This window comes from Macrobrachium rosenbergii, chromosome 22 (genome assembly GCF_040412425.1).
Source record: "Macrobrachium rosenbergii isolate ZJJX-2024 chromosome 22, ASM4041242v1, whole genome shotgun sequence".
NCBI classification, from domain to species: Eukaryota; Metazoa; Arthropoda; class Malacostraca; order Decapoda; family Palaemonidae; genus Macrobrachium; species Macrobrachium rosenbergii.
Window position 1 is genome coordinate 7,832,114 of NC_089762.1, and position 18,933 is coordinate 7,851,046.

General features: G+C 38.2%; 1 protein-coding gene across 1 annotated transcript in view; it reads left to right on the forward strand.

Annotated features, from left to right (window-relative positions):
• The window catches only part of LOC136850568 (DNA damage-binding protein 2-like), a 336,700-nt gene that overhangs the window by 265,235 nt on the left and 52,532 nt on the right, over positions 1–18,933 (forward strand). Inside the window, exon 9 of the mRNA XM_067124193.1 lies at positions 4,263–4,476. Within this exon, the coding sequence (XP_066980294.1) occupies positions 4,263–4,476 (214 nt within the window). The remainder of the gene's footprint in view (positions 1–4,262; positions 4,477–18,933) is intronic.

Sequence of the window (18,933 nt, forward strand, 5' to 3'; positions counted from 1 at the left end):
GATACTTCGGCCTTAGATTTGGAAGGAATCTGTGGTGAAACAGGTCACCCAGACTCCTCCATTTGTATGAGAGAGAAACTCACAGATGCCTCGTTGACAGATTGGGAGGACATTGGGAGGATTGTCAGGTGGCAGGGAGGTGATCAGCTACTCAGGAATTGTTATATCAAGTTCCTGGAGCTGATGGCTATCTTTTTGTCTCTCAAAAAACTCAAACCTCCAGAAGAGAGAGAACATAACCACAATATCCTACATCAAGAGGTCTGGATCACATTCACCTCCTCTCAGTATGGTAATGTTAGCCATCCTTCAGATGGCGCAAGCAAAGAAGTGGCACATGTCTGCAGTTCACCTCACAGGGGGTCTCATTGTAATAGCAGACTCTCTATCAAGGAAAACAACAGCCTCAACAGAGTGGATGTTGGACAACCACTCTTTTCAAATAATAGCCAACATGCTTCCACAACTGGAAGTGGACCTGTTCGCCACATACTAGAATCACAAACTCCTGATGTATGTGTCTCCAAACCTGGACAGTCAAGCAACAGCAAGAGATGCCTTCCTTAAGACTGGAACAAGGGGAGGACGATAATTTTTCCTCCATTGTCCCAGATTTCAAAGGTTTTGAGCAAATTTCTAACCTTCATAGGAATAGTGTACTTAATAGCCCCAAATTAGCCAAACAGGCATTGGTTCCTATTACCTCAACAACGGACAGAAAGATCAATTCCACTGTCGTCCGCTGTTCTGTCCCAGATGGTAGGAGGAAAAGTCTCTCCTTTCTAAGCCGAGACCTTCATGTATAGATTTTATAAAAATATCTATCGTGATAATTACTCACTCAACATTCCTAGGTACCTAGTGCAAAAATTACGGACGTCTATCCAGCATTACCAATCCGTATGGAAGATATGGTTAGATTATATCCATACTGAGAGCCCAGTTGAGATTTCTATGGAAACCTTATTTTTCTTATATACCCTTTTGAAGACAGATGCCTTGTGGTTACAACAGTCATGGCATACAAGGCTGCATTAACGGAACCCTTGCTTTATGGATTCGGGATTGACTCCAGTATAGAAGTTGTCACTTCCCTTCTGCAGTCTTTTGCTCTACAAAGGCCCACTCCCAAAAGGCTTCCAATTGCTTGGTCCCTGAACAAGGTGCTTAGACTTCTATCAACCCCTCAATTCAGTGGACCCAATACAACCACAACGCACAGGCTACAAAAGGTGATCTTCTTGATTGCATTAGCATCAGGAGCTCGTACAGTATTAGTGAACTGGGCTCTCTTAGATGGGGACAATGCATCACGCATATAGCTGACCATCAATTATTATTGTCCCCTGGCCCATCATTCCTGGCCAAGAATATGGATCCTTTAAAAAGGAAATCCATTCTTATAAGAAAATTCAATTTAGCAGACAAGACATTACGCCCAGTTCAAGCACTTAAGTTTACCTAGAAGTCACGGCAAACACCCCAGAAGGTTCTATTTTCCTACACCCTAACACAAACTAACCACTCCCCCTACAAAGACTGAGAATGATTGTAGTGTTTTCTCTTTAAAAAGGGAATTCCACACTCTTTCCATAGGTCACATGATGTTAGGAAAGTACGTCTTTGGCCTTCTTCAGAAATGTCTCTTTCAAAGAAGTCTCCAAATGTATAGGGTGGTCATTAGTTAAATCATTGCCACATGTTTGAACAAATTCAACTACACTGTGTACCAGTAGGTGGCATTGTCAGTCTTAGCCCCTAGGTGCTGTGGCAGAAAACCGGGGGTCATATTGGTGGTGAGTATGCTAACTATCGCTGGGAAATGGGTGACAGTACTGCAACAAAACCCAGCATGCTTAGGTAAGCCACTGTAGAACTACATCCTAAAATGTAAGTTCGTGCATAGTTTCTTGTTCCTTGGTATCAAAACCTGAAAAGTATTTGGAATAAAGAATGGGACTTGAAATCTGTGGCTTGACCTTGGACTGGAAATGTTATTTCCTTTGGTGTGTTTGGATTAAAAAGAGAGAGCTTAAGCCTTTTTCGTCACCTGTCAATTTCTTTTGTAAAGCTCCTTGAGGATGAAACAGCGACTACGCTATAAAAAAAAACAGGTTTTGATGTAGGAAAAACCTATTTTTGGTAGCCTTGTTGAGTCCTCAAAACCCTCCCGCTTCCCTGACGAAAAGGCATGGGATTTGGGCAAAGGGATCAACCTGCATTGACCAATAGAGAGTAATGGCTCCTTGGTCTTTTAACGGCCCGGTTGTAAACAAGAGGGCGGATGCGCATGTGCAATAGTCAATTCTCTTTTTTGCAGGTTATTTGACGTTGGAAAAACTGGGTTCAGCTTCGCTGAAGATACAGGAAAGTGCCTTCTTATCTTTGAGTCCATTATATACTCCACCATGTGTTATAATGTTAATCATTATGACACAATACCTGGCCAAAAGACCAACTAGAAGAGAATTCTTTGATATTAGTTTGGTCACCATGGAGCTCTGGTAGACCATGGAAGGTAACTCCTTGAGGACTCAACAGCGACTACCAAAAATAGGTTTTTCCTATGTCAAAACCTGTTTTTAAGTCTTTTTAATAAAAATACACATTTTCCTTCATACTACTAATTGTAAGAATACCGTAGACCATCCTAAGCACCTGATAAACAAGTAATAGTGATACTAATAATGTCTGACTGATGTAAACTTGATTAAACTTGCACAAAGCAACTTTTAATTTTGTTATGAAAAACTATTGTAAATTTGAAAATGATTTAACTTGCAACAACTTTGAGGCAGTTTATGACTAGATTGTGTGTGTATATATTTATGAGTATGTATATTCCCTCTCTGCCCTGTGTTTTTCAAAAAATGTTTTTGAAATATGTAACCCTGGTAGTTTTGAAGTTATATAACTGCAGTCAGTCAAGGAATCTTGTCATTTGTAACTTGTCAGTGAGATTCATGTCTTATCAAATAAGATTATTTACAAAGGGTGGTAATTCTGTTGGCCTGTCTTTTGTCACTGACCTTGCTACAAAAATTCAACCCTCACAAATGATGACCCTTTTACAGTGCCTCTCATTTCAAAATAATGCTTGGGACAAAGCTTACATTATTTTCTTCAACCTTCACAAATGATGACCCTTTTACAGTGCCTCTCATTTAAAAATAATGCTTGGGACAAAGCTTACATTATTTTCTTACTCAGAGCCTTATGTTCATGCCTTCAAATAGCCATGTAGTTTCTTAGGAGAATATTAGGCAACCATAGGCCATGTCAGGAAACCTGTCACAAGAGCTTGTGAAAATATGATGTAGGGAAAAGGATATCAGATAAAGTTAGTGTTCATGAGATGAGCTTTTTCAAATTCATTGTTTTTTAGTATAATGTTATTAATGTTAATGAATATTTAATGGCAGGACATTTGTGACTTTTATATTAACAGTACATGAGGCATGGGTCCTGTTATAGTAGGACAGTTTTCATCTTCCTCCCATTCCTCCTCCCATTCCCCATTAGCCGCAGAAAATAATAGGTAATACACCAAGAGACCCATGAACGACATATACTATTTTGTTATTGTTGCAGATGCTTTGAAATCTGCATGAACAATATACAGTACAGGAATGGTCACAGTCTGTAGTTTTATCTCTTACAACAGTGAAGTTCAGGTATCAGTTGGGAAATCTTTGGGTTTGACAACTTGAAATATCCCTGTCTTAAATTGAGATTCAGCCTTGTAAGTTATGGGTTTTGTTATTCATCCCTGCAGGTTATGATTTTTTTGTTTTTAATGTCAATATGTTTTTCCCCTAAAAGTTTAATTAATTTTTTTTATGCCTATCCGTAACTATGCATAATTGCCTTCCATCCTGCCCCATTTTCCAGTTGTCAAAGGTGTACAAAAGGAAGGATGAACCAGTTGATAGTTAATACTTACTTGGCATTATGGTACTGTACGTGTATTGCACATCTGTCAGAGACTGGATCCCACTTCTTCATTTGTAGAGGGTTGTTGGGAAATAATTTGTAACAAGCAAAGCAGCAATATAAATTATGAGTCATTAATGAAATGATTTTCTTTATTTTTCATGGGAAATCTATGTGTTCAAAACCATTTTAATTTTTTTGTAGGAATCTCATTTTATTTTTGAGTAAAATTTTTCCTGTTTAAAATTGTTATAATGCATTTATATGGTTTTTAAAGGCAGGAGTTTCGATAAAATTTTTTTAAAAATTACAACACATTGCTCTCACAGGCAATATGGCATCCACTTCGGGACATCATAGTAGTAGGTCGTTACCCTGATCCTGAGTTTCCAACTTACACAGAAGGAGAGCTTAAGTCTATTGATTTCTTTGATGCAGCCAGTGGAGAACTGCTACATCAGCATGTGACAAAAGCACTGAGCAATAAAATAGTCTCTCTCAATGTATTCAGCCGCTCAGGAGACCAGATGTTATCTGCTGCTGGTAAGTAACTTCTTCCAAAAGAGTTAATTGTGTAAAATTTAAGTGAAAAGGTGATTTACTTACTATGCTCTACATGTTTTGTTCCTACACCAATACAAACCTTCATTCTGTACATAGGATTTTACTGAGCATAAGCTGGAGATGGCCACTCAAGCTTATTGGCCAGGTAGGTAACTACTGACTGGTAGGGGGAAATCCTGCCCATGTGTTGGTCTGCACTCAACTCTGCTTCTAGCTACCATCAAGTTCAGATGCTTCTGACGATGCTCTGCCTGACCTTGCTGCTCGAACTTTTGCAATAAATAGACTTGAGTATTCCTTCAGCCTTTTGGTTTTTGACTGTGATTGTATTATCATGATTATAACCTACTGGTGAAATCAACATGTTTGTAAGGAATTCAGCTTAGTTTTTCCATGCAAGGATTTTATACCTTGGTTTTGTTGGAAACATAGCAGCTTCTGGAAGTGTTCATCAGCAGCTGTACCATTTTCCAATTTATTTACTAATATATTTACTTATAGGTATGTAAGACTTAGTCACTTCGGAAGGACTATGGGAGTTTGGTCTGCCTTAGTTAAGGTAGCCCTTATGTCATGGCCTTCCCTTTACCCTGTTGGAGGAAGTAGGCCATCATAGTTTTATTCCTCCAATGAGTGTGACTTTGCCTTTGATTCTGGACTCAACCATCCCTGCAAACGAGGCGAATATTGACAGCGGAGGAAAAACAAGGGGCCAGTAGCGTTCTTTTCTCCTTCGCTTTTTTTGTTGTTGTCTTCCTTCTCCTTGACTCCACTCTTTTTTCTGCACTGTGGGTTTGCGAGGGGAAGTCTAACCCCACATTTGAAGTCTAGTTAGGCTTCTTTCAGTGTGCTCTCCCCCTTGGGGTAGGGTGGAGTAGCTTGGTCACCAACGGTGATCGATTTTTCTTGGGTAGGGTTGGCACTTGGTGCCATCTTCAGACTTGAAGTCTGTTTCCTTCCCATCTCTCTGTGAACTTTCAAGTTTTCATCAAGTCGAGGTCCCTCAAACACCATGACTTCGAAGCACAGAGAAGAGGTTCTGCAGCAGTTTTTGCAGCTTGCTTGTCTTCCCATGTACCTGGTCTACAGATTGGGTTTTTAGGTGGCAATGGGCTAGTAGTGTTTTCTTATGTCTCTCCAGGGATGGATGACCTTGGTGACAGGGGGAGCAACATCTCACTTGATCCTCAGGGTGACAATGAGAGAAGTTTGCGTGACCCATTTGCGCGGCTCATTCACTTCCTGTTTGTGTAACCCATTTGTGCAGCTTGTTTGCTATTGGTGTGCCCAGTCTGTGGACTGGATCTACTGGTGGCAGTTGGTATAATTTGTTCTCCACCCCCTCCTCACCTTCCTCTTCTGAAGCTTCCAAGTGGAAGAAGAAGAAGAAGGCACCTTTGCCTGGCTCTATCCACAAGTAGTCTTGCTGGGCTTCTAGCGGTCAGTCCTTTTCTGCAGAAAGACTGACAGGGCTTACGCTGTTGGTGCCTCGTGTACTGCTGCACTTGGCGCTTTGCACACATTACATTGATTTAGGGTCTCCTGGGACACAGATGTACTGGTACTGGCCTGGCTAGCCAGGCTGGCCAGGGTACACACACCTCTTGCGCATTGCATCCTGTCAGCAATGCCTAGTATGAGCAGAGAAATTGATATACAGGGGCTCTTTTCCCTCCCCTCGCTCTCCCTCTGCATGCTGCACTTTACTGCTTGGAGACTCTCAACCATCTCCCTCCAAGCAAGGGGGTTTTCTGAGGTATCTCAAAATCTATCCTTAATCAAGTAGAGAGACAACCTTGGCCTTGTATCACTAGGATTTCTAGTACGTGGTGTACCTCAATAGACATCAAAAAGTTTTTTGCACTATTAGATGTATTATATAAGTGTTTTGGTGTCTGCTAATTGAGGATATAGATCCATTCTTTCCTTGGTATTGCATCATGTACAATTGGATTGGTCTGTTGATCTTAAGGAGGTTTTGAGATTGGTTGAGATTGAAGCCCCTAGAACTTAGTATCAGTCTCTCTCTCTGGAATTTAGATGTAGTTTAAAATTTTATTTGCAGATCTTTTTGAGAATTTGAATAAGTTTCATTGAAGTATTTAACTACGAAAACACTTTTTAATAGCACTAACAACAGTCAGAAGTGAAAGTTAATTACAAGTGTTCTCATAAGGTCAGCTGTTGCAAAGGGGATGCTTTTTTATCTTTTATCTCTTCTGCGTTACTCAGTGATTAGAATGATATTAAGGCTACGCTGTCACCAAGAACTAAAAGAATTCCGAATTTGACCTCTTTAGTGAGGAAAGGAGAGAAATAACTTATATGTCTTGCTAGGGTAATTAAAATGTATGTAGATAGGTTACAACCTGTAAGGGCAACCATTTGTTCTTAGGTGATAGAGAACCTAACAAGCCCTTATCAGATGAACGTTACGTCCTCCTTTGTTAAATATTTGATCAGGCTTGTGCATGAGAGACTAGTTTCGGACCTTTTACCTCTATTAAAAATTCATAATGTAAAAGCGGTTACTACTCCATTTAGTTTTGACAAATTTGTCGCTTGAGGATGTGATGAATGTGGTACAGTATATGTGCAATTTGGTTTTTGCTGCTCTCCACCTTAAAGACTTAAAAATCACATTAGGAAACTCTGAAGCCCTTAGTTGGTTAGTAGTAATGGGTACAGTCTTTTCCTGAACCAAAGTTGGTTAGTAGTAATGGGTACAGTCTTTTCCTGAACCAAAAGAAATGGCAATTTTTCAGGCTCTGTGTTAAATCCTGGGTTTTGATTTTATGTGGAGCTGAAGGATGCACTGGTATTTATTTTGAGTTGACTGTCATTTCGGAGCTTTCAGACTTAGGCAAAGGGTCCCTTCATACCATTTCAGTTTCATTCCTGAAGCTGAAGTGGTTATCTTCGCAAGGCTGCTCTCTACTAAGCATATAGGAGAGCCTTGCTCCCTGAATGGAATCCACGACCAGGAAGGATTGCAGATCAGGTAAGAATGTTTTGAATTTCATGCAAGAAACCTTTAGCTCGTTTTGCTGAGTGGACATTGTTTAGCTGCACTGTTCAACATCCTGTTCTCAGTGTGGGAATCCAGTATCATGAACAGTAGGTAAGATGCACCCCAAATAATCTGTTGTGTTAATTTCCTTGGCTGCCTTTCTGTTTGTGTGTGTGTGTCCCTCCCCTTCCCCTTTCCCCTCCCTATCCCCTTCCCATCCCCCTCCTTTCCCATCCCTCTTCTCTCCCTCTCCCCCTTCCCTCTTCCCTATGCCATGTTTTAAGATGAAATAAATTGTGTTGAGATTCAGTACTATTACCAAAATGTTTATAGAAATTATTTGAATTGAGAGATGTATTTATAAATAACCATCCTCCATCTTTCCCAATTAGAACTGGAAGACTGTTTGAGTCGCTGAATATAAATATAAAAGTGCCTTTAACCCTTAAACGCCGAGCCTCTATTTACAAAAACGTCTCCCGTATGCGGCATGCGTTGAGGGGAGTTAGCGCCGTAAGCGGAAAAAAGTTTTTCAAAAATCACAGCACGCTTAGTTTTTAAGATAAAGAGTTCATTTTTGGCTAATTTTTTTGTCATTGCCTGAAGTTTAGTATGCAACCATCAGAAATGAAAAAATATCATTATCATATATAAATATTGAAATATATGACAGCTTGTAAAAAAAAAAATTGTCACATATAATTTTATACAAATCTGTGCTGTGAGCAAAACGGTTAAAGCTAACGGATTATTTTTTTTTCTTTGTATTGTACACTAAATTGCGATGATTTTGGTATATAACCAATTGTAAAACGATCAAAGCAACACAGAAAAATATTATCACAATATGATGCATGAGTCCGTATATGGCGTAAAAAATGTTTTTAAAAATTCACCATAAATCGAAATATTGTGCTAGAGACTTCCTGTTTGTTGAAAAATGAAGCTAATTGATTGAATATTACTAGACTGTAAGTGTTTTAGCTTACAATTGCAGTTTTCGACCATTTCGGTCGAGTTAAAGTTGACCGAAGGTCGAATTTTTCTATGTATCGTAATTTATATGAAAATATTTCAAAACTGATAAAAGCTACAACCATGAGTTATTTTCTGTTGTATTGTACATGAAATTGCGCACATTTTCATATATAAAAGTTCATGTAACGACTAATATAAAGCGGTGCAAACATTATGACAACGTCTAAAGAATTTCTGAATTTCTGAGATGTTCGGCCGAGTGCAGCGGACATAAGGAAAATGTTTTTTTCAAAAATTCACCATAAATCGAAATATTGTGCTAGAGACTTCCAATTTATTGCAAAATAAAGGTAAATGATTGAATATTACTAGAATGTAAGAGTTTTAGCTTACAATTGCGTTTTTCGACCATTTTGGTCGAGTTAAAGTTGACCGAAGGTTGAAATTTTGGCAGTTATCGTGATTTATGTGAAAATATTTCAAAAGTGATGAAAGCTACAACCATGAACTATTTTCTGTTGTATTCTACATGAAATTGCGCACATTTTCATATATAAAACTTTATGTAACGACTAATGTAAAACGATGCAAACATTACGACAACGTGTGAAAAGAATTTCTGAGATGTTGGCGAGTTACGCGAGCAGGCGTAAGGAAAAAGTTTTTTTTTCAGAAATTCACCATAAAATCGAAATATTGTGCTGGAGACTTTCAGTTTGTTGCAAAATGAAGGTACATGATTGAATATTACTAGAATGTAAGAGTTTTAGCTTATAATTGCGTTTTTTTTTACCATTTTGGTCGAGTTAAAGTTGACCGAAGTTTGAAATTTTGGCAGTTATCGTGATTTATATGAAAATATTTCAAAACTGATAAAAGCTACAACCATGAGTTATTTTCTGTTGTATTCTACATGAAATTGCGCACATTTCCATATATAAAACTTTATGTAACGACTAATATAAAGAGTGCAAACATTACGACAACGTTTGAACTTGAAAGAATTTCTGGCGCGGACGTAAGGAAAAAGTTTTTCAAAAAATTCACCATAAATTGAAATATTGTGCTAGAGACTTCCAATTGGTTGCAAAATGAAGGTAAATGATTGAATATTACTAGAATGTAAGAGTTTTAGCTTACAATTGCGTTTTTGACCATTTCGGTCAAGTCAAAGTTGACGAAGGTTGAAATTTTGGCAGTTATCGAGATTTATATGAAAATATTTCCAAACTGATAAAAGCTACAACCATGGGTTGTATTTTGTTGTATTTTACATGAAATTGCACACATTTTCATATATAAAACTTTACGTAACAGCTAATATAAAACAGTGCAAAAATTACAACAAAATGACGAAAGAATTTCTGACATTTTCGACAGAGTTACCGCGCGGATGTAAGGAAAAAGTTTTTTTTCAGAAATTCACCATAAATCGAAATATTGTGCTAGAGACTTCCAATTTGTTGCAAAATGAAGGGAAATGATTGAATATTACTATAATGTAAGAGTTTTAGCTTACAATTGCTTTTTCGACCATTTGGTTGAGTCAAATTTGAAGGTTGAAATTTTTGTAGTCGGCGTCCTTGATCCCGTCCACTTGGCACCCAACAGACAATTTTAGTCGACATATGGTACGTCCAGTAGGCGTTTAAGGGTTAATATTAAATCACCTCCTCCATGGACAGTGAATAAAATGAGAGAATTTGAGCACACCTAAAATATTTATCAAAAAGTTACTCATATACACCAGAACGCCGTAGACAACATACAATAGAGCATATAAACCAAAAAGGTCCACATTACGCAATATATACAAATGGATCTAAGTCAGAGCACGGAGTTGGATATGCTGCAAGACAAAACTTATCAATTCTCTCTACCTAATAATGCTTAAATATTCACAGCAGAATTGTGTGCAATTGTGTCAGCTATAAAAATAGTTAAAAGAAATATTCAATAATTTTGTGATTTTTAGTGACTTCAGAAGAGCTGTAGAAGCTATTCAGAGTTACAAATCAAAAAATAATATTGTACAACAAATTAAATTATTTCTCCATAACTTATATAATACTGGAAAAAATGTAGAAATATGTTGGATCCCTGCCCATGTAGGGATCAAAAGAAATGAAGAGGCAGATAAAGCAGCTGAAGAAGAAACCCACATGACAAGATCAAATGTGAATATCCCTGTTACTGATTATGTAACACACATAAAAGTGGGTATCATAAACAAACGGCAATATGTATGGAATGAAGAACCTGAAAATAATAAATTAAAACAAATAAAACTTAAAGTTAAAAAATGGAGTTCATTATATCAGAGAGCGAGAGAGAGAGACACGCACAAGTAATTCTAATACATCTCAGAATAGGCCATACTTGTGTGACACATGGACACTTAATGAGCAACCCACGTGGCCTGGCTCCAAAGTGCTCCGAGTGCGAGGTGATGGTAACGGTCAGACATGTATTGTGTGAGTGTCCAAACTATGACCAACAGCGACTGTCAACTCTTGGAAATAAATCAGTGAATGAAATTTTGTCAGAATCTTTTACATTTGCAGTTGTTCTGATTTTGTTGTTCATGAGGAACTATGGTTTGATAGATAAAATATAAAAATAAGAAAATAATGAACACAAAAATCCTTACATTTCTTTAAATATTACTTGACTCATTATGAATTTTGATATACCTTTTTAGTGTGGAAGCATGAGTAAATGTATTTATTGTGAGTATGTGTTACAGTATGAGAATATGTGCCTATGTGGTATTTTTTTCTAATCCTTCAGGCCAGCCCTAAGAGCTGAAAGTCAGCTCAGTGGTCTGGTTAAACTACTTTAATACTACAGTAAAGACATCATTTTCTAATAAAAGCAATGTACAGATTTTTCAAATCAAAATATAACTTGCTTGACCTTTAGAATTTATGAAGTGTTTAATTAGCTTCATGTGGTAACTATGAACCACCTGCATTATGAGTATTACAGTAAATACTACTCCTGTTATGCAACTGGAATCTTGAAGATTTAAGAAGACATTACAGTATAATCCAATGGGTGTTTCTCCTGGAGGTGCAAACAAGCTGCACAAATGCTACCCTGATGAGTCCAGGCAAGAACGAATGACAACTGGTAACGTCATGTATGAATGAGTTATCAGTACTTTTGGGGGTTTATATTAAATATAGGTATTCCCCTACTTTCGATGGGGTTAGGTTCCAAAAAACCCATCATTTGTTGAAAAAATTGTAACTCGAATATGGCCTAGCCTACACTAAGGTAATCAGTACCATCTATACATATATGGTAGCCTAGCCTACACTACACAGTATACTTTATACATATATGGTATAGTAATTATTAGTGTCAGCTAATTGTGCAGGTTCAATGCAGTGCAGGTTCAATGCAGATTGACATGATAAGTCAGTATAAAGAGAAATTGAATAACAAACAAGGCCTAGCCTGCACTTTGGTATATCATATATGGTAGCCTAGCCTACATTATACTGTACAGGTATTCTCCTACTTATGATGGGGTTAGGTTCCAAAAAACCCATCGTTTGTTGAAAAAATCGTAACTCGAATATGGCCTAGCCTACACTAGGGTAATCAGTACCATCTATACATATACGGTAGCCTAGCCTACACTACACAGTATACTTTATACATATATGGTATAGTAGTTATTAGTGTCAGCTAATTCTGCAGGTTCAGTGCAGATTGACGTGATAAGTCAGTATAAAGAGAAATTGAATAACAAACCAGGCCTAGCCTGCACTTTCGTATATCATATATGGTAGCCTGGCCTACATTATACTGTACCTGTATTCTATTTTCACATAACACCGTATTATTCAAAGATCAAAATAACGAGTGTGCATTTTTTCCATGGATCTTTTAAAAAGTTATGCTTTACTACACTGTTGTGGCGGAATTTCAAAACACAAAAAAAACAGTACACAACACTCACCCTGGTCCTCGGTTGCTGGAAGATGGAGTAAGGCGTCCACGGTCGCCAACACAGCACACAAAACCACACAAACCAAACCAAAACAGAAAAACACACGACTCATGAACATACAGCAACAAGAACAGCACACTAACAAGGAAAACAACAACTTTGCATCAGCACAAAAACTGTCCAAACCAAACGACAGACCAGCACTAGCTCTGACTCAAGACTCAAAAAAACTGCCTTCAAAACCGAAAAATCCTCACACATATTCCACAGACAGACAGCGCCGTAAACAAACTAACGACCTCATCCCTCTTCCAACAACCGAAGCACTCACTTATGACAATTACACTCTCTCTCTCTCTCTCTCTCTCTCTCTCTCTCTCTCTCTCTCTCTCTCTCTCTCTCTCTCTCTCTCTCTCTCTCTCTCTCTCAAAATGTTGGGAAATGCTAAATAAAAACAAATTTATTCATCCCTCTATATTTCTCCCCCTTTTTAGCATTTCCCAACCAACACCTTTCACACCTCTTTCAAATCGCCTATTTACGCAACACCCACAGATGCTCACTAGCAGGTCCTCTAGATCGCGTTTCATGGGCATGCAATCATTCTCTCAGAATCATTCTCTCTTCTAGCAACATTCAAACTCACATCTTCTCCTCCATTCTCTCTCAGATTCACGCTATCTTCTTCACTATTACCACTCTCAATTTCATCCACAATCTCATCTATACCCTCTAACTCGTTCCCAAATACCTCCCCCAATTCTTCAACTAACCCATCCCATTCGCTCATTGACCTTTCCAATTCTTTTGCAACGATTCATTGAGTTGCTTTCAATCACTCGTATATTACTGCTACGCTCCTCTTACTCTTACACTTTCGCTCACCTCCAACCGTTCACTAACCCCTACGTTCAGTCAACTCAGTTATATCAAACCCAGATATGCTATACGTTCTATTCATACCATCCCATTCATCCGTATTACACGCTTTATCACTCATTTCCACTTTGGCACTCACACCCCTATCACGCAACTTAGGACCATTCAGTTTACTTACGTTCTTCCCTTTCTTACGTTTCCTACCATACTCTATCAAAACAAATTGCTGATCCTCATGCAACCCCCTCACGTACATGCATCCATCACACGACCGCTTGCATCCTGGAGGATCCACCCATTTGAACCCCTTCACACTCAGTTTCCCGAATTCGCTGTCACAGTCACCCTCTTTCGTCTACATACACTTGATACATGTCCTTCCATTCCACATTGACACACTAAGCTCTCGGTTCTGAACACATTCTCGCATAATGCCCATTCTTACCACAGTTGCCACCTATTACATTCACTTCAGGTACCCCTACAACCATTAGCAATATGACCCACTTGTCCGCACCTGTAGCATTTAACCCCTATCTTTCTGCAAAACTTTGAGACACTCCCTTACCAAATGTCCCGGTTGCCCACACTAGAAAACACGCTCCCAAAGCCCACCTACACTCATTCTTTGTATGTCCTTCCTTTCCACATCTAAAACACTTAGACCTCGACTTCCACTCATCGACCTTCCCCTTTGTACACTACTATCCCTAACCCGTCCAACCCGTTGTTCCCTTACAAACCCATCATTCATCCTCACTGGCACCTCCACATTACTTGCTCTTACACTCCTATCTATTACACTATCGGCCATTCTCATTGGGCCCCTCAACACTGCATCCCTAAAGCTTCCAAACTCTGGCACTCTCTCATCTACCCCAGCCCTTACACTTACACTTCTGCTCTCTTTTATAACCCTGTCAAGCTCATAATCTTCTACAATTTCCAATATTTCTCCCCAAGTCAACCTTTCATTCGTCCATCTTTTCTTCTCCTTCCGCTTCAAGTTCACAAATTCTCTAACTCCATCTGGCACTGTCCCTAACAACTTCCGTACTAACTCCTTACATTCATCTATCCCATCATCCCCAAACTTCTTCCTTGCCAACGTCTCCAGCCTACAAGCATATAGTGACAAGGTTTCCCAGCTTTCATTCTTGCCTCATCAAATTCATTCTTCCTCTTATACTTAACACTCGCTTTCACGCCTCGCTTGCTCAACTAGTCTAGCTTTCACCTTGTCATACTCAACATCCCCCACACCCATAATAACCCTATACATATCAAGTAAAAACCCAGTCAAATACTCTCTAATTCTCGTGCCCACACTCTCTTACTTTCCCCATACTTATCCTGACAAAACCTTTCATACTCCCTAAAGAAATCATGCACATCCCTACTTCCATACTCATTATACTTTTCACACCGGGTACTTCCCTCACATACATAGCCTTTCTCTTCTTCTTTCTCACTTTCACTCTCACTTTCGCTACTTTCACTCTGTCCTTTCATACCCTCTTCCGAATACAAAGAGTCCACTTCACTTACATTCATCTTACTCATTACACTCTTCTTCCCCTCTTTTTATCCACTTTTATCCACTCACCTCCATCCACCTCACTATCACTACTGCCTTCACCCTCTCCCTTCTTTCCTGCCTTTCCCACTTCCTTACCCTTCTTACCAATTTCCTTTCCCTTTCCTTCTTCCCTTTTTCTTCCCCTGACTTATCCTTACTTTCCCTCTGTTCCTTCCCTTGCTTTTCATTCCCCTTTTCCTTACCCTGCCTCTCATTCCCTCGTTTCTTACTTCCTATTCCCATATCACTTTCATCACTCACGCTTCCATTCACTTCTTCTTTTCTTTCTCTCTTGCCCCTTCACACGTTCCAAAGAACCTGCCTCCAACAGCCCCTTCTCCAAAAACACCCTTGAACATACCTTTCACCATTTCTTCCACACCTTTCATCATTCCCTCCAACTTTTTATCCACCCTCTCTTCTGACTCTTTCATCTCCCCTTTCATTTCTTCTTTCGTACTTCTTAGCATTCCCCCATCTCCTCCAACTGACTCCTCAATCTCTCATTCTCACCCCTCAACCACGTATTCTCCTCTCTCAACCTCACCAGTTCCTCTTCCATCCTTCTCTTCAGTCACACTACCAGCCACCAATCTCAACTGCAGCTGCAATATCAGCTGCCCGTTGGGCGCCAAATATTATGTGGCGGAATTTCAAAACACAAAAAAACAGTACACAACACTCACCCTGGTCCTCGGTTGCTGGAAGATGGAGTAAGGCGTCCACGGTCATAACACAGCACACAAAAACCACACAAACCAAACCAAAACAGAAAAAACACACGACTCATGAACATACAGCAACAAGAACAGCACACTAACAAGGGAAAACAACAACTTTGCATCAGCACAAAAAAACTGTCCAAACCAAACGACAGACCAGCACTAGCTCTGACTCAAGACTCAAAAAAACTGCCTTCAAAACCGAAAAATCCTCACACATATTCCACAGACAGACAGCGCCGTAAACAAACTAACGACCTCATCCCTCTTCCAACAACCGAAGCACTCACTTACGACAATTACTCTCTCTCTCTCTCTCTCTCTCTCTCTCTCTCTCTCTCTCTCTCTCTCTCTCTCTCTCTCTCTCTCTCTCTCTCTCTCTCTCAAAACGTTGGGAAATGCTAAATAAAAACAAATTTTTTCATCCCTCTATACTGTATCCAATTGTAAATATTCTTGTATTGCTTTTGCATTATAAATTTCGATCATAGCGATCAAATGTTTTGGTTTGGGAATCGATCACATGGTCTATTTCACCGCATTTAACTCGGTTCAGAGGGCATTTATTGCTTCTAGTTAGTGTAAATGAATCTCTAGATACTTTATTTATAAGGGAAATATATATTTTTCGTTATACGAAGTGTTTTTAAGTCGAAATATAACTTAAATGTGTCTCGTTGTGAAATTAATTTAGCTATTTTTTCCGTTAATAGATGATGTTGGCGGCATGTTTGTTTTGTGTAAAAAAAAAAATCAAGATTCCGTTCGCTATTTTCTCTTAATTTCATCATCATACTACGAGCTTTTCGTATTTATGTTTTATCGGCATGAAAACAGCAGTAATATGTGCTCTTTCATGCCCAGTAGTTTTGATTAAAATACTTTCCAATTTTATTTGTGGTCGAGTTTTATCCATGTTGCCAGTGCACGATAATTTATAGTCATTAGCAGCTTGAACATTCTTTTCTCAGCTTCAACTACAACTTGCAGCTTCAATTTACTGTAGCAGTATATTTCCTTGCTGATCTTTTCTCCAAAGCATATAAGGGTTTAGTGAAAAAATATATCAGTACTTAATGTAATTTTTAACATAACTACGGTAATTGTTTAACCGTACGATGATTGAAATACAAGCAAAACAGTTGTTATTCGATTTGGTTATTAGCAAAACAACAGTTTCTCGTTCTGTTGTTTATGGCTGTACGCATTTTCGCAAGAGTATAAGGTTACTAACAATACTTTTATCATTCTCTTACTTTTTTAACTAGAAGATGGAATAAAGAGATGGAGAAAAAGAAGTTGGTCTATTGTAAGTGGGTCTCTCTTGCTGCCTGATTGTACGGCAACTGTACACTGTTGCCAGTGCCCGCTCGAAATTTTAAAAAAATATTTTCTAAATATTGTCGCACCGGTATTAATTGTTAACTCCATCGTAAACTCGAATTATCGTCACTCATGTACTACCTGTATTTACAAACGCACAAAAATTGCAAACAAACACCGACCTATTTTAACTTCCGACACAACGAGAGCAAGTTAGGTTGGCTCATTGAATTAACGTATCTATTCCGGCCTCTCGGGCCAACATATTGTACACTGTACGCTGCCTGATTGTACGTTGTTGCCTGCGCCAGTCGCCCGCGAAATTTAAAAATACATATTTTCAAAATATTGTCATATCGATATTAATTGCTAACCCCCATCGTAAAAGCGAATTATCGTAAGTTGAATTATCATAACTCGAGCACTACCTGTATTCTATTTTCACTTAATAACACCGTATTATACAAACATCAAAATAATGAATGTGCATCTTTTCCATGGATCTCTTAAAAAGTTATGCTTTACTACACTGTATCCGATTGTATACATTCTCATGTTGCTCTTGCATTATAAATTGCGATCATAGCGATCAAATGTTTTGGTTTGGGAATCGATCACACAGTGTTTATTTCGCCGCATGTAACTCAGTTCAAAGCGCATTTCTTGCTTCTGGTTAGCGTACATGAATCTCTAGATACTTTATTTATATGGGACATATATATTTTTCGTTATACGAAGTGTTTTTAAGTCGAAATATAACTTAAATATGTCTCATTGTGAAATTAATTTAGCTATTTTTTTCATTAATAGATGACGTTGGCGGCTGGCCGTTTGGGGCATGTTTGTTTTGTGTAAAAAAAAAAATCAAGATTCCGTTCGCTATTTTCTCTTTATTTCATCATCATACTACGAGCTTTTCGTATTAATCTTTTATCGGCGTGAAAACAGCAGTAATATGTGTTCTTTCATGCCCAGTAATTTTGATTAAAATACTTTCCAATTTTATTTGCGGTTGAGTTTCATCCATGTTGCCAATGCACGATAATTTATAGTCATTAGCAGGTTGAACATTCATTTCTCAGCTTCAGCTACAGCTTGCAGCTTAAATTTACTGTAGCAGTATACAGTATTTCGTTGCCTATCTTTTCTCCAAAGCGGATAAGGGTATAGTGTAAAAATATATCGGTACTTAACGTCATTTTTAACATAACTAGGGTAATTGTTTAACCGTACAATGATTGAAATACAAGCAAAACAGTTGTTATCCGATTTGGTTATTAGCAAAACAACAGTTTCTCGTTCGGTTGTTTATGGCTGTACGCATTTTCACAGGAATATAAGGTTACTAACAATACTTTTATCATCCTCTTACTTTTTGGTTTGTGTAAAAGAAATCAAGTTTCTGTTTGCTATTTTCTCTTGATTTCATCATAATATGATCTTAAAGTATTTAAATTCTATCAGTGTGAAAACAGTAGTAATGTGTTCTTTCATGCCTGGTAGTTTTGATTAAAATACTTTCTCTCCAATTTTATTTGCAGTCGAGTTTCATCCATGTTGCCAATGCACGATAATTTATAGTCATTAGCAGGTTGAACATTGTTTTCGCAGCTTCAGCTACAACTTGCAGCTTAAATTTAGTAGTATGTTTCCTTACCAATCTTTTATTTATAGTGAATAAGGGTATAATGTAAAAATATATCAGTCCTATTCTACTTAAGTCATTTGTAACATAACTTCGGGAATTGTTTACTACTGTACAATGGCTGAAATACAAGCAAAACGGCTGTTGTTATCTGATTTGGTTATAAGCAAAAAAACAGTCTCGTTCATTTTTTTTTGGCTGTACGCATTTATGCGAGATTATAATGTTACTAACAATACTTTTATCATTCTCTTTTACTTTTTTAAATAGAAGATGGGATAAAGAGATGGAGGAAAGAAAGTTGGTTTATTGTAATTTGGTCTCTCTCGCTGCCTGATT